This window comes from Ranitomeya imitator, chromosome 9 (assembly GCF_032444005.1).
Source record: "Ranitomeya imitator isolate aRanImi1 chromosome 9, aRanImi1.pri, whole genome shotgun sequence".
Classification (NCBI taxonomy): Eukaryota; Metazoa; Chordata; class Amphibia; order Anura; family Dendrobatidae; genus Ranitomeya; species Ranitomeya imitator.
In genome coordinates, this window is record NC_091290.1 from 434,136 (window position 1) to 460,699 (window position 26,564).

The following is a 26,564-nucleotide window of genomic DNA, read 5'->3' on the forward strand; positions in this document are numbered from 1 at the left end:
CTGGGAGTGATATATAATAGAGCGGATACTGGGAGTGATGAATAATACAGCGGATACTGGGAGTGATATATAATAGAGCGGATACTGGGAGTGATATATAATAGAGCGGATATTGGGAGTGATGAATAATAGAGCGGATACTGGGAGTGATGTATAATAGAGCGGATACTGGGAGTGATATATAATAGAGCGGATACTGGGAGTGATATATAATAGAGCGATATATAATAGAGCGGATACTGGGAGTGATGTATTATGGGGGATGATATATATATATTTACCGTATTTTTGATTGGACCATACATTGCACTTCTCTTTGTTTCCAGAAGGTGGCGGCCGTGAATGGTTTACCTGCACATGCGCAATGCTGTCAGAGACGGACGCGCACGTTATTTGTAGCTTGACGGGAGCGAGGAAGACGTACAGGAAGAACGGAGAAACCGGGCCCGGAGGAGAGACACTGAGGAGGAGGAGGACAGTGACCGGTGTGTGAGGAGGGGGGGACAGTGACCGGTGTGTGAGGAGGAGGAGGGGGGACAGTGACCGTTATGTGAGGAGGGGGGACAGTGACCGGTGTGTGAGGAGGAGGACAGTGACCGTTATGTGAGGAGGGGGGGACAGTGACCGGTGTGTGAGGAGGGGGGACAGTGACCGTTATGTGAGGAGGGGGGACAGTGACCGTTATGTGAGGAGGGGGGACAGTGACCGGTGTGTGAGGAGGAGGACAGTGACCGGTATGTGAGGAGGGGGGGACAGTGACCGTTATGTGAGGAGGGGGGGACAGTGACCGGTGTGTGAGGAGGGGGGACAGTGACCGTTATGTGAGGAGGGGGGACAGTGACCGGTGTGTGAGGAGGGGGGGACAGTGACCGTTGTGTGAGGAGGGGGGGACAGTGACCGTTATGTGAGGAGGGGGGACAGTGACCGGTGTGTGAGGAGGGGGGACAGTGACCGTTATGTGAGGAGGGGGGACAGTGACCGGTGTGTGAGGAGGGGGGACAGTGACCGGTGTGTGAGGAGGGGGGGACAGTGACCGTTGTGTGAGGAGGGGGGGACAGTGACCGTTATGTGAGGAGGGGGGACAGTGACCGTTGTGTGAGGAGGGGGGACAGTGACCGTTATGTGAGGAGGGGGGACAGTGACCGGTGTGTGAGGAGGGGGGACAGTGACCGGTGTGTGAGGAGGGGGGACAGTGACCGTTATGTGAGGAGGGGGGACAGTGACCGTTATGTGAGGAGGGGGGACAGTGACCGGTATGTGAGGAGGAGGACAGTGACCGTTATGTGAGGAGGGGGGGACAGTGACCGGTGTGTGAGGAGGAGGACAGTGACCGTTATGTGAGGAGGGGGGGACAGTGACCGTTGTGTGAGGAGGGGGGACAGTGACCGTTATGTGAGGAGGGGGGACAGTGACCGGTGTGTGAGGAGGGGGGACAGTGACCGGTGTGTGAGGAGGGGGGGACAGTGACCGGTGTGTGAGGAGGGGGGACAGTGACCGGTGTGTGAGGAGGGGGGGACAGTGACCGTTATGTGAGGAGGGGGGACAGTGACCGGTGTGTGAGGAGGAGGACAGTGACCGGTGTGTGAGGAGGAGGACAGTGACCGTTATGTGAGGAGGGGGGACAGTGACCGGTGTGTGAGGAGGAGGACAGTGACCGTTATGTGAGGAGGGGGGACAGTGACCGGTGTGTGAGGAGGGGGGACAGTGACCGGTATGTGAGGAGGGGGGGACAGTGACCGTTATGTGAGGAGGGGGGACAGTGACCGGTGTGTGAGGAGGAGGACAGTGACCGGTGTGTGAGGAGGAGGACAGTGACCGTTATGTGAGGAGGGGGGACAGTGACCGGTGTGTGAGGAGGAGGACAGTGACCGGTGTGTGAGGAGGAGGACAGTGACCGGTGTGTGATGAGGGGGGACAGTGACCGGTGTGTGAGGAGGGGGGACAGTGACCGTTATGGGAGGAGGGGGGACAGTGACCGGTGTGTGAGGAGGGGGGACAGTGACCGTTATGTGAGGAGGGGGCACAGTGACCGTTGTGTGAGGAGGAGGAGGAGGGGGGACAGTGACCGGTGTGTGAGGAGGGGGGACAGTGACCGTTATGTGAGGAGGGGGGACAGTGACCGGTGTGTGAGGAGGGGGGACAGTGACCGTTATGTGAGGAGGGGGGACAGTGACCGGTGTGTGAGGAGGGGGGACAGTGACCGGTGTGTGAGGAGGGGGGACAGTGACCGGTATGTGAGGAGGGGGGGACAGTGACCGTTATGTGAGGAGGGGGGACAGTGACCGGTGTGTGAGGAGGAGGACAGTGACCGTTATGTGAGGAGGGGAGGACAGTGACCGGTGTGTGAGGAGGGGGGACAGTGACCGTTACGTGAGGAGGGGGGACAGTGACCGGTGTGTGAGGAGGGGGGACAGTGACCGTTACGTGAGGAGGGGGGACAGTGACCGTTATGTGAGGAGGGGGGACAGTGACCGTTACGTGAGGAGGGGGGACAGTGACCGTTACGTGAGGAGGGGGGACAGTGACCGTTATGTGAGGAGGGGGGGACAGTGACCGGTGTGTGAGGAGGAGGAGGGGGGTCAGTGACCGGTGTGTGAGGAGGGGGGACAGTGACCGGTGTGTGAGGAGGAGGAGGACGACGACAGTGATCGGTGTTTTTGGGGGTGCTGTAGGTTCTCTGACTTTTCAGTCTCGTCTTCTGGTCAGTGGGTCTTGTGATTGTGTCCCCGCAGGGAGGATGACGCAGCGCCCCCTGTGTGTCACTCCTGAGCTGCGGCTGAGTTGTGTTTTGCAGTGTATGATGGCAGCGCACACCCGCCGTATATTGTGGCAGAGCTCAGTACAGTAGTGACTGCAAACTCTCTGTTATCAGTCGTCGCTGGCCGAGGAGAGGCGACTGTGGTGTTATTACAGGCAATAAGCGACCGGAAGTGTATATCCGCAGTGCTGAGCCCATTCTATATATGACTGATATCAGCCCCTCTTATAACGCTCCAGTACTGATATAACCTCCAGACATTACACCATATATGACTGATATCAGCCCCTCTTATAACGCTCCAGTACTGATATAACCTCCAGACATTACACCATATATGACTGATATCAGCCCCTCTTATAACGCTCCAGTACTGATATAACCTCCAGACATTACACCATATATGACTGATATCAGCCCCTCTTATATCGCTCCAGTACTGATATAACCCCCAGACATTACACCATATGTGACTGATATCAGCCCCTCTTATAACGCTCCAGTACTGATATAACCTCCAGACATTACACCATATGTGACTGATATCAGCCCCTCTTATAATGCTCCAGTACTGATATAACCCTCAGACATTACATCATATGTGACTGATATCTACCCTCTTATAACGCTCCAGTGGAGCGTATATCTGCAACTGCTGAGAATCCAACAAGACTGAGAAAACACTGACACAATCTAAGCTGGACAAGAGAAAACAACAGCATGTGTGCCACAGAAACAAAAACCCAAACACTTATCTTTGCTGATTTAGCAGCAAGGCAAGAGGAACCAGACAGAGAACCTACTCCTCCCAGAACCATGGACAACTGGCAAGGACTAATGAATCCTGCACACCTAAATACCCCAGTCAGAACTGCAATCAGCAGAAACACCTGACCAAGACTGCCCTTCAGGGACAACTGCATTACCACCTACAACCACCGGAGGGAGCCCAAAAGCAGAATTCACAACACATGACCGTCTGTTAGGAATGTTGGTGTCTCGATCCATTTTTGGATTTGTGGCAGCTCTGGTTCCACTCCGTTTAAAACTTTTTCCTTTTGGACCATCGGGGGTTAATGTCAGTTTTTCCCCGCTAGCAGTCTGATGTTACTGCAGAGTTGCTGGGTCAGCGGATGCAGGTGGTGACAACTCCCAACATCCTTTAAAAGGTCACATGATGCATCAGCTGACTGTTGGTGATAGTTTCTTTCTGGAGACCAACCGAGCAGGAGCAGCTGTCTGGTGTCAGCCACGTCTGGTTATTGGAGTCCAGTTGCTGTTATCTGTGGTGTGCAGCTTAGCAGCGGTGTTCATAAGCCAAGTGTGGTGTTTTTGTTACCTTGTTCCTTTGGTGTTTGTCATTTACCCCTGTGTGTATTATCTGCAGAAGTGAGGCTAGTGCTCCTTGCCGGCCAGTGCACTAACCAGGGCAATAATACGTGGCTACTAGGGACGAGGTATCCAGACGGCGGTGGGAAGGACCCGCATAGAGCGTTAGGGGAGTGCAGTGACAGGTTCAGGTGGTGACCATTCCCTACGGATAGGGCCTCCCTCTCACCTATACCTTCCCCATTGTATGTGTATTAAGCTGTTAGCTGACCGACCATTTGTTGGGTTGAGTCACACCGTGACATTATCACAAACCACATTTTTTCTGGTGAACCATGGCTCAAATGCAGGCCTTTGCCCAACTGATCCAGACCCTCACTGATGAGCTTAAGTTTCTGCGGGGTCAGGTGACGCAGCAGCTTCAGCCGTTGACGGGGATCTGGGCCTCGGCTCAGTTGCAGGCTCAGCCAGAACCCAAAATATCTCTTCCTGACCGTACAATTATTAGGTTCTGTAGAAGGACGTAGATCTGGGTATTTATTATGATGGAATATAGGCTGAACTGGATGGACAAATGTCTTTTTTCGGCCTTACTAACTATGTTACTATGTTACTATGTTTCTCTGGAGGGAGAGATACGTTTGTTTTGTAGTGTTTAAAGAAGCCTGCAAGCTGTATTTCAGGCTTTGCCCTCGTTCTTCAGGGAGTGAGGAACATCATGTGGGGATTATAGTCTTCCTTCTCAAGGGTGATCCCCAATCCTGGGCCTTCTCCTTGCCAACCAGTTCACCATCTCTGCGGCCAGTGGATGAGTTTTTTTGCGGCTCTGGTGTATGGGGATCCTGATGGCATCTCCCTGAGTCTAGACTCCGTAAAATGAAGCAGGGGGCCAGCTGGCTCAGGAGTGCTGCTCGGAGTTTAGGAGGTGGGCCACTGACACACAGTGGAATAACTCTGCCCTTAGGAGCCATTTTTGTCAGGGTCGACCACCTAGGCTACAAGATACTCTGGTGCAGTACGCTGTTCCCGGGTCATTGGAGGCCGCCATGTCCCTTGCTATCCGGGTGGATATATGCCTCGGGAGACCAGCCTAACAGGAGCCGCTCTCTGGTGTCAGCCAAGGCTGGTTATTGGAGTCCAGTTGCTGTTGTTATCTGTGGTGTGGAGCTTAGCAGCGGTATTCATAAGCCAAGTGTGGTGTTTTTGTTACCTTTCCCTTTGGTGTTTGTCACCTCCCCCTGTGTGTATTATCTGCAGAGGTGAGGCTAGTTCTCCTTACCGGTCAGTGCACTAGCCAGGGCAGTAACAAATAACTACAAGGGACGAGGTATCCTGACGGCGGCGGGGGAAGGACCCATATAGGGCATTAGGGGAGTGCAGGGACAGGCTCAGGTTTGAGCTCAGATGGTGTGGTAGGTACAGGTAGGGCCTTCCTCTCACCTATACCATCCCTGTTGTATGTGTATTGTGCCATTAGCTGACAGACCATCCGTTGGGTCGAGTCACACCATGACAGTTGGGTTGTCATTTCTCAGGAGCGCTGCTGATCCTGGTTGCAGGTGTTCGCTCTGGGTGTGTTTACGATTGTTGTGTTCGTCTGCTTAGTTTCAGATATGGTAATGGCAGCGCCGGGGCCATCCTGACAGACGACAACTATAACTATGCCCTATAACTATGTTCAGGGCTGTCGGTCAGGTGCCATTGGGCCTATAGCAGGGCCTCCTCCATGGTATCCTCGTTTACAGGGGCCCCGGCCGTCACCTCTCCTGATGCCTCATCCTAAATGCTTCGTATTCGTCTGCAGATCATCAATCTACACTTGCTTATTCCCCTTGGAAGTGCAGGAATAGATCGGCGGCTGGGTGTCCCCATTTCCCTGTCCTAGCATTTTGTGACGAGGTCTCCTCTGATTGGACAGGGTGTTTGAACTGGTGCCTCCCATTTGTCAATAGTTGTTTAGGATGAACATCAGACATCACAGTGCAACGTTATGAGTAATTCTGCGGGATTGTGGAGCAGCACGAATGCTAATAATGTGACTGATAAGCGGATGACACAGGATACCGGGGGGCGGCGTTGTCTGATCGTGGGTCTGGGGGACTCTTCTGATCAGCTCAGGTTTTAGTTTAGGATTTGCTGTGCTGGGATGATTTGTGGTGCCCAATGGTCGCTCTTACATCTGTAATGATCGCCTGTCTTCTTTCTCCAGGTCTCAGATGTGAGGGCCCACTAGAAGATTCCCGCACGGACCTGACCCCACGAGAAGCCCCTCTGGCACAGCATGGCCCAGATCTCCAGCAGCAATGGCTTCAGACAAAACGTGTCCCCGTCTACACGCACCTCTGGAACTAGAGATGTGGGGAAAGAGGAGGCCTTACAGATGGAAGTGGAAGCGTTAGACAAGCTGCGGAGAGAGAAGAGACAGCCGGGAGCTCAGGGCAGCACCTTCATGAGACCACACCACAAATCTCCAGGTGCCACCGTACCAGATCGTGATCTCATGGACTTTCCAGAAGTGGATACAAAATACAGGGCTGAGAAGTCGTTGCAGAACATCGATTTAGAGAAACTTCCACTCGCTGAGTTAGAGAAGTTCCTTCTAGATGACAGTTTTGAGGTGGTCCCAAAGCCCTCGGCCATACCTCAAACGCACGCGTTAAATCCGGTTGTATCAGCGCAATGTTTTACCAACCCATCATTTCAGCGCAGTCCGTGGACGTCACGGCTGCTAGCACCAGTGCCTTGCTCCTCACAGCCAGCCTATGCTGCATCCTACCCCAAACACTCAGATCCCTTTCAGAATGGCTCCCACCCTTCGGTGCGATGCAGAGAACCGGTGTTTCTCAGTCTCCCAGCACCCGCCCCGTACGTCTCTTTCCCTGTGCCAGTGCATGCATCCTTCCCTATGAGAGCGACCCTGCCCGCATATCCCTCTGTTCCTCCTGACATGGCTAGGTTACTTGATAAAATAGCGAGGGCATCAGAATTCTTAAGAAATGATAAGTCCAACCATGAAACCCAGAGACCACAGTCCGAAACCACTGCCTTCCCAGTGAAGGGGACGGACAAGGATGATGACATTAGCAAATTTGACTGGTTGGACCTGGATCCACTTAGTAAACCCAAGGTAGATACAGTGGAGCTCGCTGCCGGTCAGGATGGCAAGGCATCTCCCAGTGTGGCAGGAGATCCCTGGGATGCTGTGTTACTGGAGGAGAAGCCTGTGAAATCCACCTACTGTGAGAGGAAAGCAGGGGGCAAGTCGCCATCAGGGGCCACAGTCTCTAGGAGCCACTCATTAAACCTGCGGTCAGTACACAGCCAGCTATCCAGGAGTCAGAGCACAGAAGTGAGTGTAATTGCAAATTTCCGTCTTTGTCCTTTTTATGATCAGATGAGCAGAGATCTTCATTGTGTGGGGGTCAGATGAGCAGAGATCTTCATTGCGTTGGGGTCAGAGGAGCAGAGATCTTCATTGCGTTGGGGTTAGATGAGCAGAGATCTTCATTGTGTGGGGGTCAGATGAGCAGAGATCTTCATTGCGTGGGGGTCAGAGGAGCAGAGATCTTCATTGCGTGGGGGTCAGATGAGCAGAGATCTTCATTGCGTGGGGGTCAGATGAGCAGAGATCTTCATTGCGTGGGGGTCAGAGGAGCAGAGATCTTCATTGCGTGGGGGTCAGAGGAGCAGAGATCTTCATTGTGTGGGGGTCAGAGGAGCACAGATCTTCATTGCGTGGTGGTCAGAGGAGCAGAGATCTTCATTGCGTGGGGGTCAGATGAGCAGAGATCTTCATTGTGTGGGGGTCAGATGAGCAGAGATCTTCATTGTGTGGGGGTCAGATGAGCAGAGATCTTCATTGGGTGGGGGTCAGATGAGCAGAGATCTTCATTGTGTGGGGGTCAGATGAGCAGAGATCTTCATTGCGTGGTGGTCAGAGGAGCAGAGATCTTCATTGCGTGGGGGTCAGAGGAGCAGAGATCTTCATTGCGTGGGGGTCAGAGGAGCAGAGATCTTCATTGCGTGGGGGTCAGAGGAGCACAGATCTTCATTGCGTGGGGGTCAGAGGAGCACAGATCTTCATTGTGTGGGGGTCAGATGAGCAGAGATCTTCATTGTGTGGTGGTCAGAGGAGCAGAGATCTTCATTGCGTGGGGGTCAGATGAGCAGAGATCTTCATTGCGTGGGGGTCAGATGAGCAGAGATCTTCATTGCGTGGGGGTCAGAGGAGCATAGATCTTCATTGTGTGGGGGTCAGAGGAGCAGAGATCTTCATTGTGTGTCGTGCGGAGCTCTGGGGAGCAGAGCTCTTCCCTGTGTGTCGTGCGGGGCTCTGGGGAGCAGAGATCTTCATTGTGTGTCGTGCGGGGCTCTGGGGAGCGGACCTCTTCCCTGTGTGTCGTGTGGGGGCTCTGGGGAGCGGACCTCTTCCCTGTGTGTCGTGCGGGGCTCTGGGGAGCGGACCTCTTCCCTGTGTGTCGTGCGGGGCTCTGGGGAGCGGACCTCTTCCCTGTGTGTCGTGCGGGGCTCTGGGGAGCGGACCTCTTCCCTGTGTGTCGTGCGGGGCTCTGGGGAGCGGACCTCTTCCCTGTGTGTCGTGCGGGGCTCTGGGGAGCGGAGCTCTTCCCTGTGTGTCGTGCGGGGCTCTGGGGAGCGGACCTCTTCCCCCTTGTGTGTTGTGTGGGGGCTCTGGGGAGCGGACCTCTTCCCTGTTCGTCGTGCGGAGCTCTGGGGTCAGGAGAGCGGAGCTCTTCCCTGTTCGTCGTGCGGAGCTCTGGGGTCAGGGGAGCGGACCTCTTCCCCCTTGTGTGTTGTGTGGGGGCTCTGGGGAGCGGACCTCTTCCCTGTTCGTCGTGCGGAGCTCTGGGGTCAGGAGAGCGGAGCTCTTCCCTGTTCGTCGTGCGGAGCTCTGGGGTCAGGGGAGCGGACCTCTTCCCCCTTGTGTGTTGTGTGGGGGCTCTGGGGAGCGGACCTCTTCCCTGTTCGTCGTGCGGAGCTCTGGGGTCAGGAGAGCGGAGCTCTTCCCTGTTCGTCGTGCGGAGCTCTGGGGTCAGGGGAGCGGACCTCTTCCCCCTTGTGTGTTGTGTGGGGGCTCTGGGGAGCGGACCTCTTCCCTGTTCGTCGTGCGGAGCTCTGGGGTCAGGAGAGCGGAGCTCTTCCCTGTTCGTCGTGCGGAGCTCTGGGGTCAGGGGAGCGGACCTCTTCCCCCTTGTGTGTTGTGTGGGGGCTCTGGGGAGCGGACCTCTTCCCTGTTCGTCGTGCGGAGCTCTGGGGTCAGGAGAGCGGAGCTCTTCCCTGTTCGTCGTGCGGAGCTCTGGGGTCAGGAGAACGGAGCTCTTCCCTGTTCGTCGTGTGGAGCTCTGGGGTCAGGGGAGCGGAGCTCTTCTCCCTTGTGTGTCGTGCGGGAGCTCTGGGGAGCGGACCTTTTCCCTGTTCGTCGTGCGGAGCTCTGGGGTCAGGGGAGCGGACCTCTTCTCCCTTGTGTGTTGTGTGGGGGCTCTGGGGAGCGGACCTCTTCCCTGTTCGTCGTGCGGAGCTCTGGGGTCAGGGGAGCGGACCTCTTCTCCCTTGTGTGTTGTGTGGGGGCTCTGGGGAGCGGACCTCTTCCCCCTTGTGTGTTGTGTGGGGGCTCTGGGGAGCGGACCTCTTCCCCCTTGTGTGTTGTGTGGGGGCTCTGGGGAGCGGACCTCTTCCCCCTTGTGTGTTGTGTGGGGGCTCTGGGGAGCGGACCTCTTCTCCCCTTGTGTGTTGTGTGGGGGCTCTGGGGAGCGGACCTCTTCTCCCTTGTGTGTAGTGTGGGGGCTCTGGGGAGCGGACCTCTTCCCCCTTGTGTGTTGTGTGGGGGCTCTGGGGAGCGGACCTCTTCTCCCTTGTGTGTTGTGTGGGGGCTCTGGGGAGCGGACCTCTTCCCCCTTGTGTGTTGTGTGGGGGCTCTGGGGAGCGGACCTCTTCCCCCTTGTGTGTTGTGTGGGGGCTCTGGGGAGCGGACCTCTTCCCCCTTGTGTGTTGTGTGGGGGCTCTGGGGAGCGGACCTCTTCCCCCTTGTGTGTTGTGTGGGGGCTGTGGGGAGCGGACCTCTTCCCACTTGTGTGTTGTGTGGGGGCTCTGGGGAGCGGACCTCTTCTCCCTTGTGTGTTGTGTGGGGGCTCTGGGGAGCGGACCTCTTCTCCCTTGTGTGTTGTGTGGGGGCTCTGGGGAGCGGACCTCTTCCCCTTTGTGTGTTGTGTGGGGGCTCTGGGGAGCGGACCTCTTCCCCCTTGTGTGTTGTGTGGGGGCTCAGGGGAGCGGACCTCTTCCCCCTTGTGTGTTGTGTGGGGGCTCTGGGGAGCGGACCTCTTCCCCCTTGTGTGTTGTGTGGGGGCTCTGGGGAGCGGACCTCTTCCCCCTTGTGTGTTGTGTGGGGGCTGTGGGGAGCGGACCTCTTCCCACTTGTGTGTTGTGTGGGGGCTCTGGGGAGCGGACCTCTTCCCCCTTGTGTGTTGTGTGGGGGCTCTGGGGAGCGGACCTCTTCCCACTTGTGTGTTGTGTGGGGGCTCTGGGGAGCGGACCTCTTCCCACTTGTGTGTTGTGTGGGGGCTCTGGGGAGCGGACCTCTTCTCCCTTGTGTGTTGTGTGGGGGCTCTGGGGAGCGGACCTCTTCTCCCTTGTGTGTTGTGTGGGGGCTCTGGGGAGCGGACCTCTTCTCCCTTGTGTGTTGTGTGGGGGCTCTGGGGAGCGGACCTCTTCTCCCTTGTGTGTTGTGTGGGGGCTCTAGGATCGGGACACATTGTTCAGTCACTCAGCTCACATTGCACAGTTATTGTGGCCGATGGCTCGTGACTGTCAGCATGTGGCATGTTATCGGCCGGTGTTAATGTCGTGTTCAGCCTTGGTTTCCGGTGATACTACTCTTCTTCTCCTAGAATGATGGTGGCAGCAGCTCGCGGACCCCTCCTGGAAGCTCTTTCTTGCGGGGCTTGGAGGTGCAGGATGAAGAAGTTGCCGCCTTCTGTAAAGAAGTGGAAAGGTGAGCGGAGCAAATCTCCAGAAGTGTCTCGTCAGATGCAAAGTCTGATATTGGGGTACAATCTGTGGGCGAGGGTCTGATCAAGTGGCATGTAAAAGTTTGTGCACCCCTGGTCAGAATTACTTGTTTTTTTATATTTTGCATTTTAAGAATTATAAAAAGGAAAATGGTTGGATGCAAAAGTTTGGGCGCCCTGCACGGTTAGTACCTATAAACATATAAGCACAAACGTATTTTGAACAGCATTAGAAAAAACTTTATTGATTTATAAAACTCATAGCCATTAAAAAGTAGCCGGTAGTGCTTATAATGAGCCAGGAAAATACAAATGTGGCGTTACCATAGGGTGGGCAGAATTATCACACCAAAAAGACTGTCAATACATAGTGCAGCATATCTATACAGGAAGAGGACACACGAAACGCGCGTAGGGGCTGTGGCACCATCATTTGGGCTCTGGTAAGATATATTTGTACTTCGTATTTTACTGTAACTATTCAGGGTTCTGGGATTTGGGCATGCGATATGGTATAATTGCGGTATTACACAATGTCCTCTTCCTGTCCCTGGCTCTACTATGAATGTATAGATATGCTGCACTATGTATTGACGGTCTTTTTGGTGTGATAATTCTGCCAACCCTATGGTGATGCCACGTTTGTATTTTCCTGGCTCATTACAAGCACTGTTGGCTACTTTTTAATGGCTATGAGTTTTATAAATCAATAAAGTTTTTTCTAATGATGTTCAAACTACGTTTGTGCTTATATGTTTATATGAATTTTGCGTTTCCTATATTTTCCAACTTGGATACAATAACTATAGTTTCTTTTTCTATGCCATGTATTGATTGTGTATCCTCTAGCCGCTTCTAGCGGGAATAATTGTTAGATTCATGGTTAGTACCTAGTACCATCCCCTTTGAAGGCATCACAGCTTGTAAACACTTTATGTGGCCAGACGCGACTCTTCCAATTCATGTTTGCGGGATTTTCCTCCATTCTTCCTTGGGAGAATTCCTACATGTTACGTGTTACGGAACCACTCAGCACCCAGAATATGTTGTGCAGTTATATGTATGTATATACCCACACTGAATGGGCCTGTAAATTACTGCGGTCACTGCTACAGTGGGTACAGAGGGCAGGCCAATAGAAAAGCGGCAGGCCAGACATACATTACAATAGCCGCAGGTGGCCGGAGCCTGCCGATATTTACTGTGGGAATTACAAAGGTGGGGGGGGGGGGGGGGGGCGGACAAAAGGGGAATATCATGTCCCCTCTGCCCAGGGGCGCAGCCTGTGGGCTGATGCATTAGGGACATGCATCGCACATGGAACCTATTATACATACAAATAACTGCACAACATATTCTGGGTGCTGAGTGGTTCCGTAACACGTAACACTCCAGTTCTGTGAGATTCCTGGGGCGCCTTGCTTCCTCAGCTATTTTGAGATCTCCCCACAGGTTTTTTTTTTTTTTTAACCAATAGATGTTTATTGAAATTTTGCATGTTAAACAACACATCAGTAAACTTCGGAGGGGGAGGGAGGGAGAAAAGGGTAAACGGGGGGGGGGGGGGGGGGGGGAAGGGGGATGTGGGAAAAGGTCCAATGCATAAATTAAAGACCACAATATGATCAGTACAAAATACAGAGATACAGTGTCAGAATTAGAGAAGCATACGATTTAAATGAGGGCAAGAGCAGACTGAGATATATATGCCGAGGACACCCAGGGATCCCACCACGAGAGGACCCTAGTTCTCCTCGACAGATCCCGTGCCATGATAACCTCATAGCAGAAGTGTAAGTCAATCCTGGCGATCAGTTCGGCTCTGGAGGGGAGACCCGAGGATTTCCAATGTTTCGCTATACATTGTCTAGCGGCAACTAGGATATTTGAGATTATGGGCCGGAGAGGGGAAGGAAGACCCATGAGGGAAGTACCCAGAACAGCTAGTTGACCACTCAGCGCAAGGGGGAGACGTGTCAGATCGACAATCAAAGCCTCCACCTCACGCCTGAAGACCTGAATCTGCGGGCACGACCACCATACATGAGAGGAGGACCCCAAGGCGCCGCACTTCTTCCAACAAAGAGGGGAGGAAGACTGGAAAACCTTCGCCAGGCGGACGGGGGTAAAGTACCAATGCAGCTGAATTTTTTTCACCTGTTCCAAGTGGCCAAGACATGTAGAGAACCTGGAAGGGTGCACCATAGCAAATTGCCAGTCCTCCAGGGAGGCCTCAAAACCCAGCGAGGACTCCCAGGCGGTCATGAAAGGGAGCTTGTCAGCAGAACCATAGGAAGTGAGAGCTTTATAGATTATGGAGATGCCATGGGGCAATATGGTGGCCGGTCAGAAGAATCTATGAGCCGGGTCCTCTGTCAGAGGCGGGGGCACTCCGAATGACCGACATGACCTGAGAAAGCTACGGAGCTGCAGGTATTGATAGAAGTCAGACCCAGTAAGAGAGAATCTCCCTGAGAGGTCCTCAAACGACAGAAGGCCATTTGAGCCGAAAAGGTCTGCCACCCGGAGCACCCCGCGGTCCGTCCAGGAGGAAAGAGAAATGTGCCCGGTTGCATACTCCAAAGCCTGCAAAGAAACATAGTCAAACATAAACACCATATGGGAGGTGCAGAGCAACGCCCACAGTTTAGAAGCATTCCTAATAGAACGGAGACAAGGGCCCACTAGAGGTACCCGAAGCAGCTGAAGCTCCAAGAGCAATCTAAGCGAGTTTTTGGGGGCAAAATGAGATTCAATCAGAAACCAGGGTAAGCATGAGTTCCCCTCCCACCATATTTTAAGGGGCTCAAGGATCGCCGCCCTATAGTATGGATGCACTGCAGGAGCGCCCAACCCACCCATAGAATACGGTAGGGACATAATCCGACGCCTGATCCTGTGAGGCTTCCTATTCCAAATAAACCGATCTATAAGAGATTGAAAAGCTGAAATAAACTTCGAAGGGATAAAAAGGGGGAGGCATCGGAAGAGATACATTATTTTGGGTAGGAATAGCATTTTCGCCGTTTGTATGCGGGCCATCCAGGAGAGCGATGCACTCGACAAATGATCCATGCCCTTCCTAACTTCCGCAAGAGTTTCCTCACAATTTGCACGAACTATATTGTCCAGCCTAGTTATCCTGATGCCTAAGTACGTAAAGCCCGGGGGAGCCCAGATGAACGCGTATTGAGATTGAATTTGGATTTGAAGGGGGTCGGGAGAAAAAGGGGGAAAATTGTGGATTTGGTCAGATTAAGTTTATAATACGAAACCGCCGAAAACTCAGTTAAAATAGAGGTAATCGCGTTCAGCGACGCTAACGGAGAGGCACAAGTCAGGACCACGTCGTCGGCATAGAGGCCAATTTTGTGTTCAGTTCCCCCCACCCGGATTCCTTTAATGTCCGCACTCTGCCTGACCATGGCAGCCAAAGGCTCCATGACCAGAGCAAAGATGATAGGGGAGAGGGGGCAGCCCTGACGAGTACCATTCCTCATAGAAAATGTCCGAGATCTAAATCCCGCCGAACGAACCGACGCGCAGGGGTTGGAGTATAATGCCATAACCGCTTTACTAATTTGCCCGGTGAGCCCAAATTTCTCCAGTGTGAGTTCAATATAACCCCAGTGTACCCTGTCGAACGCCTTTTCGGCATCAAGCGAGAGAAATACACTGGGGAGGCTCCCCCCCTCCACCACATCCAAAAGATCTATCAGGCGCCTGGTGCCATCCCTGGTCTGTCTGCCAGGAACAAACCCAACTTGGTCGGGGTGGATGAGACCAGGAAGAACCGAGAACAGTCTGTTGGCCCAGATTTTTGCATAAATCTTAACGTCGCAGTTTAAAAGTGCTATCGGACGGAAGTTCCCCGGAGATGTTGGGGGTTTCCCTTGTTTGGGGAGAGTCGCTATGGAAGCCTTCAACCCCTCAGCCCTAATACTGCCCGTCGACAGCCAATTATTAAAAAGGCGCAAGAGATAGGGGGAGAGGGCAGAGAAGAATTGAGCATAGTAAAGGAAAGAAAAACCATCAGGCCCCGGGGAAGAACCCTTGTTGGCCTCTCTGACAATCTGCGAGAGTTCAGACTCGACAATGGGAGAGTTTAGGAAGGAGAGCTGTTCCTGGGTGACCGAGGGGAGATTAACCTTCTCCAAGAACGCCAAAATTGACTCCCGCGAAGGCTGGGGAATCCCTAGGTCAGACCTGAGGTCATAGAGCGAGGAATAATAAGATGTAAACTCCTCCGCGATATGAATCGGATTACACACCCGGGAACCGTCAGGCTTGAGCAAAAATGGGATCTTGGATTGAGCCTCTCTCTTCCTAACACGTCTGGCCAGAACAGCACCCGCTCGATCCCCCATTGTGTAAAATTTAGCTCTAGTTTTCCTCAGGGCCCTCTCAGCCTTATGGAGAAGCAGATTGCGAACATGCATGCGCGCTTTAGAGAGATCGGAGAGAAACGCTGGGGTAGGAGATAATTTGTGAGCGGACTCCAGGCGACTTAATTCATCTAGGGAGGACTGGAGAGCTGCATTATACTTTCATTTGGCCCTTGCCGCCAGTTTAATAAAGTGACCCCTAATTACCGCCTTGTGGGCAAACCAAAGGGTGTCGTCACCTATGTCAGGAGTATCATTGGAGGTGAAAAATTCCCCCAAGGCCTCCTCAATACACTGAGAGTTGGAATGGTCAGCGAGGAGATGGGGGTTGAGACGCCAGTGCAAGGGGGGTTTAATGGCCAAGGGATCTCTCAGTGTAAGGGACACCGGGGCATGGTCTGACCAGGTGATACTGCCTATATCTGCTGAAATGCAGTGAGGGAGAGCCACGTCATTCACCAGCACAAAATCAATCCTGCTGTAGGAGCCGTGCCTGGGAGACAGGAACGTGTAGTCTCTCTCGCCGCAATGCAAATATCTCCAGATATCATGCAGGTTAAAAGAATTAGTCAGAGGACCTGCTTCGCATCTTGACAGGGAAGAGGCAGAGCAGTCCAAGTCCCTAAACATTGGAGCATTGAAATCACCAGCAATCAGTTTATGACCATGTTGGATATCGTGCAAAGTTTCGAAGACCCCCTCCAGGAACTTAAGCTGCCCTACATTGGGGGCGTAGATCGAGGCAATGGTATAGGGGACATTATTAATAAGGCATAGGACCACAATGAACCTGCCCAACGGATCCGCTATGGAGCGAACCAGCTGGAAGGAGTTGGACCTACTGAAAAAAATGGCTACTCCCGCCTTTTTTGACGGGCCGTTGGCAAAAAATTGATGCGGGTATAAGCCTGACTGCATTCTGGGATTATCACATTCCAGCAGGTGTGTTTCCTGAAAACACAGAATGTCATGACGGGATTTACCCAACTGACGCCATACCACAGACCTCTTGCCCGGCGAGTTGAGACCATTAACATTAATTGAATACAGCGATATACTCATAATGAGAGCATGTAAACAGATTTGCAAACTTCAGGACACCAATAACCTGTGTAAAAGAGTCTAGGACATGTGGCAAAAAAGCTAGAGCATAAGTAGGGGGAGACCGGGAGGAGAGAAGGGAAACAAGGGGAACAAACAAGACATACAACAAGCAACCCAGTGGACCGAGGTCCATCAGGGATACCCTGAGTCCAAGAGGTGAGAATCAGAAAAACAGTTCACCTATGGGGCAAACAAATGCTGCGGCTACTCTCGAGAGAGGAACCAACGCAGCTTAAAAAAGAAAAAAGAAAACCAAATGAATCCGTCAGGGAAAATGGCCAGGAACCAAAGTTGCAGTGGGCTCAGGCCACCTCCCAGTCCGGTGTGATGCGGGCCCTGAGACCTCCACCAGCTCCATGCTTAGGAAGGGTCACGGCGATCGGAGAGTCCGGAGTTGAGAGTCCCCATTTGGCGAAAGCAGTAGCTGCGTGGGACGGAGTCAGGCAGGTGGTGATTGATCCATCTTTACGGATGAGGAGCTTGGTAGGAAACCCCCAGCGGTACAGGATGCCTTTCTCTCTGAGGATGGTAGTATAGGGGGCAAAGGCCCTCCGTAGAGCCAAAGTGCCCGGGGAGAGATCTGGAAAGACAGAGATGCTTGCAAATCTTTCAGGAAGAGCTGGACCCTTCCTTAGGGCCTGGAGAAAATCCTCCTTCATTTCGAAGAAGTGTATGCGTGCCAGCACATCTCTCGGGATGGAGGGCCCCAGGCCAGACGGTTTAGGGATCCTGTGCACGCGGTCAATTATAATGTCCTTTGGGGCAAACTGCGGGAGAGCTGCGGCCATAAATTCCTGCAGAAATATCTTCAAATCCGCCGCCAGGACAGATTCCTCAATGCCTCTCAATTTGACGTTATTTCTCCTGGACCTATCTTCCAGGTCCAGGGCTTTAGCATGGGTTTTAGTGGCCAGGATTTGCAGGGTCTCATGAGCGTCCCAGAGTTCATTATGAGAAGAGACCAGCTCCGCCATCTTGCGTTCCAAACGGTCAGTGCTGTTACCCAGCTCCACCACCTCCCCTCTCAATTCAGCCAGCATAGTGCGCATATCTTCTTGGAAGGAGGTTCTGAGGTCTCCAAGCAAGCCCTTGAGGAGAGAAGCAGTCACCGGGCCATCAGCCGAATCAGACGCTGTAACGCCTGAATGTAACGCTGCTCCGCCTAAATGAGACGCTGCTCCGCTTGAATGCGACGCTGCAGCGCCCGATTGCGACGCCTGAGCGTTGCGTTGTGAAGAGCGGGAAGATCTGGGAGAGGGCGGCGCCATCTTGGACTCCGGTGGTAGCTGTGAGGAGGCCGCAAAGAAGTCAGGAATTCTCCTGGTGGGATCACGGGAGCGAGTTTTGGATTTCCCCATACACTCACCACCGCACCGGGGACCGGAATCGAGATCGAGGAGGTGAGGAAGGACGCCGGAGAGGTAGATAAGAGCCGCTTTAAGATTCCTGGACACGGAGCTCCCACTCTGTGTGACCTACTCCATCAGCAGCTAGGCCACGCCCCCTCCCCACAGGTTTTCAATGATGCTCAGATCAAGGGACAGTGAGGGCCATTGTAAAACTTTCAGCTTGTGTCTTCTGAGGTCGTCTATTGTGACGTGCGTTTAGGGTCATTCTCCATTTGTAGCAGCCATCATCTTCCTCTAGAAATTTAATTTGTTCTTCCCTCTACCTGTGAAATGTTCCCTGTGCCATTGGCTGCAACACAATCTTAAAGCCTGATTAATCCTCCCCCATGATTATCCCTTCACGACATGAGCTGTACATGTGCTGTGCTTGTCGGGTCTCGCCCTTTGCTCTGGGCTCCGGCGATCAGCCTGCATCTTTTCCGGCTCATGTCAGCTGATTTAATTAGCAGACATGTGCCCCTAACAGCTGCGGGTGGAATCGCCATCCACCCGTGTCTTTAAACATGTTAAATGCCGCTGTCCATCTCTGACAGCGGCATTTAACATGCTCGCTCCGCAAGTGCTTCACAAACCTCGCCCATCGGCGCCCGTGGCACATGACCGCAGGTCATCAATGGGTTAAATTGACAACCCGGGGTCTGCAGGAGACCCCTCTATTTGCCATAGTCGGACAGCTTTGAGCGCCACCTGGTGGCCGGCGTTCACAGTAAGTGATCATTTCTGCTACACAGAGCAGTGCTAACGCCATATGTGTAGGACAAGCGATCGGACGATCACAGCTTCTAGCCTCCCACGGAGAGACTATTAAAGACAGTACAAAGTAAAAAAAAAAAAAAAAAAGTTTCAATCACCCCTCATTAGCCCCATTCAAAATAAAATAAAAAATGCTCATATTTGTTATCGCCGCATTCAGAATCGCCCGATTTATCAATAGATAAAAAGAATTAACCCGATCGGTAAACGGTGTAATGAGAAAAAAATCAAAACTCCAGAATTGCTTTGTTTTTGCTCACCGCAACATTGCAATAACGGGCGATCAGAGCGTTGTATCTGCACCAAAATGGCATCAACAACGTCCGCTCTAAGCCCTAACCAGCCCCAGATCACCAAAATGGAGACGCTACGGGTCTTGGAAAATGTCGCTTGTTTTTTTTTTTGTTTTTTTAAAAAAAGGGCAACAAACTTTTGGATTTTTTTTTCACCACTTAAGAAAAAAAAAAACCCTAAACTTGTTTGGTGTATACAAACTTGCTATGACCTGGAGAATCCTAGTGGCAGGTCAGTGCAAGCGTTTAGTAAGCATAGTAAAAAAAACTACTGTGGAATTGCACTTCCTTTGCAATTTCACTGCACTTGTAATTGTTTCCTTGTTTTCCAGTACATTATGTGGTAAAATCAATGGTGTGGTTTAAAAGTATAACTTGTCCTTCAAAAAAACAAGCCCCCACACGGCCATATTGATGGAAAAGTGAAAAAATGATGGCTCTGGCAAGAAGGTGAGCAGCAAACAAATGGAAAATGGCCCTGTGGTGAGGGGGTTAATGGTTGGCGAGATGTTCTTTTCCTGAAATGTGTTCCCTTTTTTCTCCATCTTTGATCATTGTGGCCACAAAGATCTGTTTTAACCTCATCGGTCCACAGGACTTGTTTCCAAATGCATCAGGCTTGTTTAGGCCTTTTTTACTTTTGCGGTTGTGTCCGCAGCGTTTCTTCCGCAATTATCTGCATGCGTTGTGTTTTCCTATATTTAACATTAGGGACGCATGTGTCTGCGATCGGTTGCGTTTTGCTGCGTTAGACGACGCATGCGTCGTTTCGTCGTCTGCGGTTTGGCGCGGTAAACGCAACATGTAGTAATTTTAGAGGTGTCAATTTGCCGCCTAGAAACATATGCGGTTGTTGGCAAAAGGAATTCGGCAAAAAAAAAAACATAGCTGTCTATGGGAATGCATGCGTACACATGTCTTTGCGTACGCATGCGTTCATGCGCTTGCGTACTTCGGACTGCGCATGTCCAGGAACTGATTTAGACATGCCCATTAAAGAAACACCCTCCTGGAAATATCAAACGCATGCACATAAAAAGCGCAAACGCATGTAAAAACGCATGCAAACGCTGCTTTTTTTTTTACCATCATGTATAATCTGATGCAGATAAAAAACGCTGCGTTATCAGATGTTTGCATGCATTTTTGAATGCGGTTGCGGATGATAGCTGGCGGACTTAACCGCAAATGTGAAACTAGCCTTAGATGTACTTTTGAATATTTCCAACCATGAATATTATGGTGAGGACGCAGGAGAAGTTTTCTTCTGATGACTTTGATGAAGGCCATATTTGTCTAGGTGTCTTTGGAGTTGTGGTACATTGTTCTACTGTTCAGAGTCTCCTTAATCTTTCTGAAGATCTTTTGCAATCAAGCGGGGATTCTGATTTGCCTCTCTATCAATCCTAAAGGTACCGTCACATTTAGCGACGCTGCAGCGATCCAGACAACGATCCCGATCGCTGCAGCGTCGCTGTGTGGTCGCTGGAGAGCTGTCACACATCCAGCTCTCCAGCAACCAACGATGCCGGTCCCCTGGTAACCAGGGTAAACATCGGGTTACTAAGCGCAGGGCCGCGCTTAGTAACCCGATGTTTACCCTGGTTACCAGCATAAACGTAAAAAAAACCAAACACTACATACTTACCTTCCGCTGTCTGTCCCCCAGCGCTGTGCTTCTCTGCACTGGCTGTGAGCGCCGGCTGGCCGTAAAGCACAGCGGTGATGTCACCGCTGTGCTCTGCTTTCCGGCTGGCCGGCGCTCACAGTGCAGAGAAGCAGAACGTTGGGGGACAGACAGCGGAATGTAAGTATGTAGTGTTTGTTTGTTTTTTTACGTTTACGCTGGTAACCAGGGTAAACATCGGGTTACTAAGCGTGGCCCTGCGCTTAGCAACCTGATATTTACCCTGGTTACCAGTGAAGACATCGCTGAATCGGCGTCACACACGCCGATTCAGCGATGTCTGCAGGGAGTCCAGCGACGAAATAAAGTTCTGGACTTTCTGCACCGATCACCGATGGCACAGCAGGATCCTGATCGCTGCTGCCTGTCAAACGGAACGATATCGCTAGCCAGGACGCTGCAACGTCACGGATCGCTAGCGATATCGTTCAGTGTGAAGGTAAGAGCAACTTACGAGCAACTCTCACTGAAATTTTGCTTGGTCTTCCAGACTTTATCTTGACCTCCACTGTTCCTGGTAATGGCCATTTCTTGATTATATTTCTAACTGAGGAAAGGGCAATGTGAAAACGCTTTGCTCTCTTCTTATAGCCTTCTCCTACTTATTGGGCCTCCACCATTTTCAGAGTGCTCGGCAGCGGCTTAGAAGATCCTATGGCTGCTGTTTTTTGGCACAAGGTTATAGGAGGCTGGGTTTCTATAAAGCTGGAAATTTACATCACCGGGCCTTTCCCAATGATGATCATGGTGCTGAAAATGTCATAGCCCTAACAGACTAATTAAGGGCTAGAACCTTGATCAAACTTATCTGAGCGCACAAATCTACAATGAAGCCCAAACTTTTGCATCATCCCTTTTTTTTTTCTAATTTTAAAATGTAAATGATGAAAATATATAGATGTATATATTGCCTAAAATTCAAAAGAAATGTCATCTGTAATTTTAGGCCTCTTAGATCATTTCACCTTTTAACTTGCTTACGGTTCACAATACCAGTAACTCTCTCATTCACATGTATATGTATGTACTGTCCCGGGGAGGGGGTGTATGTCTGTATACCTGGGGGGAGGACGAAGGTGATGTATGTATACGTGGGGGGAGGATGAAGGTGGTGTATGTATACCTGGGGGGAGGACGAAGGTGATGTATGTATACCTGGGGGGAGGACGAAGGTGATGTGTGTATGCTTGGGGGGAGGATGAAGAGGATGTGTGTATACCTGGGGGGAGGATGAAGGTGATGTGTGTATACCTGGGGGGAGGATGAAGGTGGTGTATGTATACCTGGGGGGAGGACGAAGGTGATGTATGTATACCTGGGGGGAGGACGAAGGTGGTGTATGTATACCTGGGGGGAGGACGAAGGTGATGTATGTATACCTGGGGGGAGGACGAAGGTCGTGTATGTATACCTGAGGGGAGGACGAAGGTGATGTATGTATACCTGGGGGGGAGGATGAAGGTGGTGTATGTATACCTGGGGGGAGGACGAAGGTGATGTATGTATACCTGGGGGGAGGACGAAGGTGATGTATGTATACCTGGGGGGAGGACGAAGGTGATGTATGTATACCTGGGGGGAGGACGAAGGTGGTGTATGTATACCTAAGGGGAGGACGAAGGTGATGTATGCATACCTGGGGGGGAGGATAAAGGTGATGTATGCATACCTGGGGGGGAGGATGAAGGTGATGTATGTATACCTGGGGGGGGATGAAGGTGATGTGTGTGTATACCTGGGGGGGGGGATGAAGGTGATGTATGTATAACTGGGGGGGGGAGGGGTGAAGGTGATGTGTGTATACCTGGGGGGGAGTGAAGGTGATGTGTGTATACCTGGGGGGAGGATGAAGGTGATGTGTGTATACCTGGGGGGAGGATGAAGGTGATGTGTGTATACCTGGGGAGGATGAAGGTGATGTGTGTATACCTGGGGGGGGGGGATGAAGGTGATGTGTGTATACCTGGGGGGAGGATGAAGGTGATGTGTATATGCCGGGGAGGATGAAGATGATGTGTGTATACCTGGGGGGGGGGGATGTGTGTATACCTGGGGGGAGGATGAAGGTGATGTATGTATACCTGGGGGGGAGGATGAAGGTGATGTATGTATACCTGGGGGGGGGGGGAGGATGAAGGTGATGTATGTATACCTGGGGGGGGGGGGATGAAGGTGATGTGTGTATACCTGGGGGGGATGAAGGTGATGTGTGTATACCTGGGGGGGGTGAAGGTGATGTGTGTATACCTGGGGGGGATGAAGATGATGTGTGTATACCTTGGGGGAGGATGAAGGTTGTGTGTATACCTTGGGGGAGGATGAAGGTTGTGTGTATACCTTGGGGGAGGATGAAGGTTGTGTGTATACCTGGGGGGAGGATGAAGGTGATGTGTGTATACCTGGGGGGGATGAAGGTGATGTGTGTATACCTGGGGGGAGGATGAAGGTGATGTGTGTATACCTGGGAGCGGGATGAAGGTGATGTATGTATACCTGGGGGGGAGTGAGGGTGATGTGTGTATACCTGGGGGGGAGGGATGAAGGTGATGTGTGTATACCTGGGGAGGATGAAGGTGATGTGTATATACCGGGGAGGATGAAGATGATGTGTGTATACCTGGGGGGGGGGGGAATGAAGGTGATGTGTGTATACCTGGGGAGGATGAAGGTGATGTGTGTATATCTGGGGGGGATGAAGGTGATGTGTGTATACCTGGGGGGGGAATGAAGGTGATGTGTGTATACCTGGGGGGGTGATGAAGGTGATGTGTGTATATCTGGGGGGGAATGAAGGTGATGTGTGTATACCTGGGGGGGGAATGAAGGTGATGTGTGTATACCTGGGGAGGATGAAGGTGATGTATGTATATCTGGGGGGGATGAAGGTGATGTGTGTATACCTGGGGGGAGAATGAAGGTGATGTGTGTATACCTGGGGGGAGAATGAAGGTGATGTGTGTATACCTGGGGGGGATGAAGGTGATGTGTGTATACCTGGGGGGAGGATGAAGGTGATGTGTGTATACCTGGGGGGAGGATGAAGGTGATGTGTGTATACCTGGGGGGAGGATGAAGGGGATGTGTGTATACCTGGGGGGAGGATGAAGGTGATGTGTGTATACCTGGGGGGAGGATGAAGGTGATGTGTGTATACCTGGGGGGAGGATGAAGGTGATGTGTGTGTATACCTGGGGGGAGGATGAAGGTGATGTGTGTATACCTGGGGGGAGGATGAAGGTGATGTGTGTATACCTGGGGGGAGGATGAAGGTGATTGTCACGATTCACACCGTTACCGTCACCCCTACATCACGGATCGGGGTGCCTTTAGGCCAACAGACGGCTATCACATGTGCAGGGGGGCTTATCTTGGTTATCCCTCCACTGCTACAATGTGATGAAAACACACACACAAGGCTATTGACCTCTTAGTTTACAGCAGGGTCTTATTTTAGGTATAACACTGCTCTTCAATATACCACGAACTGCAGGGATTTATGTATATCCCGCTTTACAGTTCCGCTTGAAAACTTGCAGCTCTCTGGCGCCTCCCTCACCCTCAGGTCAGACTAGGTACTGCACCTAGGGTAATTAGTCGCCAGAAAGGCTGCCTGCTATGTACTGGCTATTGAGCACGCTGCAGCGAGGCGATATAACTACTCCCACTCAGGCAGGAACAATAATTATCAACGCCGCAGTCGCTACGACTCCCAAAGGCCCCGCACAAGGTATGCTGCCACCAGCTTCGATTAAACGGGTCCGAAGCTAACCCAGAACAGTAGCGTAATTCCCTTCAGAAGACTCAGGGTACGTTTTAGAGCAGGAAGAACGAAAACTAGTAATTTATATATTTTACTCCGAAAGAAGGCAGTGTTTATAAAAAGGCATATAAAGATGTTACAATATGATACAATTGAAATATGTACAAAGGTAATTATAAAAATAACATGGATTAAATAAGAAAGGTAAAAATCACATGTTCTCAGTTCATGTCAGGCAAAACCATGGTGGTAGGCGGAACCCCAAATGTCCCAGTGCATCAGGAGGTCTGGATAGAAACAGCTCCTTAAGTAAAAACTCTGCTTAATCCAGGCTGGGTTAAGTGTAAAGACTTTTAAACTCCAGCCTCGTGACATCACTAAAGGGGTTGAGTTAAGATCGCCCTCCTCTTTCCTCAGCTGTCCAGTTTTCTCCAACCATTCTTATGATTGTCATATCTTTGCTGGAGAATCTGGCAGAGTCATAACACACTCCTCATCCATCTTGTATTAAGATTTGCTCTCTATAGATACTAAATTCGGGCTAGTTGGGACACCCAGTTCCAGAGAAATCCGTACTTTTTTACCTGTTGGAATTAGAGGCTAGCGCTTACAGTGGCTGATAGATCCGCCGATGGACTTTAGCAATATGTACTTATTATTTTCCTAGCCCAAATCGGTGGCCCAGAATCTTACAAAAAGAGCCTCATGTTTTAAAAGAGAGATCCGACCAGTTTCAGCTGGTGGGAGATTTGTGCCGCCACAAGTGCAATAAACCTTTCTGGCTTGGGGGCAGGGCAGAGCATTGAGAAGAAAAGCTTCACTCACACATAGAAGCAAAGAGAGAAGGGGGGGGGGGTTAGCCCACAGCAAAGCTATGAAATCATATTACATTTCATACAATATCGTGACAATGATGTGTATACTTGGGGGGGGGGGGGGGGGGGGGGGGGGGGATGAAGGTGATGTGTGTATACCTGGGGGGAGGATGAAGGTGATGTGTGTATACCTGGGGGGAGGATGAAGGTGATGTATGTATACCTGGGGGGAGGATGAAGGTGATGTGTGTATACCTGGGGGGAGGATGAAGGTGATGTGTGTATACCTGGGGGGAGGATGAAGGTTGTGTGTGTACCTTGGGGGGGGGGGGGGTGAAGGTGTCGTGTGTATACCTGGGGGGGGGAGTGAAGATTATATGTGTATACCTGGGGGGAGGGCGAAGGTGATGTATGTATACCTGGGGGGAGTGTGAAGGGGATGTGTGTATATCCCGGGGGGGGGGGATGAAGGTGATGTGTGTATACCTGGGGGGAGTATGAAGGGGATGTGTGTATACCGGGGGGGGGGGATGAAGGTGATGTGTGTATACCTGGGGGGAGGATGAAGGGGATGTGTGTATACCTGGGGGGTGGATGAAGGTGATGTGTGTATACCTGGGGGGAGGATGAAGGTTGTGTGTGTACCTTGGGGGGGAATGAAGGGGATGTGTGTATACCTGAAGACTCATCTCTTCCGACAAGCCTACAGCCTGCAGTGATCCTCAACCTACTGAACCGCCGCACAGCCAGCTCTACCCTCTCCTAATGTATCCTCACCCACCCCCTGCAGACTGTGAGCCCTCGCGGGCAGGGTCCTCCCTCCTTATGTACTCGTGTGCCTTGTTATCTGCTCATGTTTAATGTATTTGTCTATATTTGCCCCGTATTCACATGTAAAGCGCCATGGAATAAATGGCGCTATAAAAGTGTATAATAATAATAATAATAATAATACCTGGGGGGAGGACAAAGGTGATGTATGTATACCTGGGGGGAGGATGAAGGGGATGTGTGTATACCTGGGGGGATGAAGGTGATGTATGTATACCTGGGGGGAGGATGAAGGGGATGTGTGTATTCTTGAGGGGGGATGAAGGTGATGTGTGTTTACCTGGGGGGAGGATGAAAGGGATGTGTGTATACCTGGGGGGGATGAAGGGGATGTGTGTATATCTGGGGGGGATGAAGGTGATGTGTGTATACCTGGGGGGAGGATGAAGGGGATGTGTGTATTCCTGAGGGGGGATGA

At 51.7% G+C, this 26,564-nt stretch overlaps 1 protein-coding gene across 3 annotated transcripts in view; it reads left to right on the forward strand.

Moving 5' to 3' along the window:
• Positions 1–393: 393 nt before the first annotated feature.
• PIK3C2A (phosphatidylinositol-4-phosphate 3-kinase catalytic subunit type 2 alpha) overlaps positions 394–26,564 on the forward strand; it is a 231,923-nt gene continuing 205,752 nt past the window's right edge. For 2 of the 3 annotated variants that reach the window (XM_069738457.1, XM_069738460.1), the window contains exons 1-3: positions 394–485; positions 6,297–7,436; positions 10,990–11,093. In XM_069738457.1, coding sequence (XP_069594558.1) covers positions 6,369–7,436; positions 10,990–11,093 — 1,172 coding nt within the window. In that variant the 5' untranslated portion in view covers positions 394–485; positions 6,297–6,368. Of the gene's footprint in view, positions 486–2,324; positions 2,340–6,296; positions 7,437–10,989; positions 11,094–26,564 lie in introns of those variants that run through there. The other variant, XM_069738459.1, reaches the window with a different exon arrangement.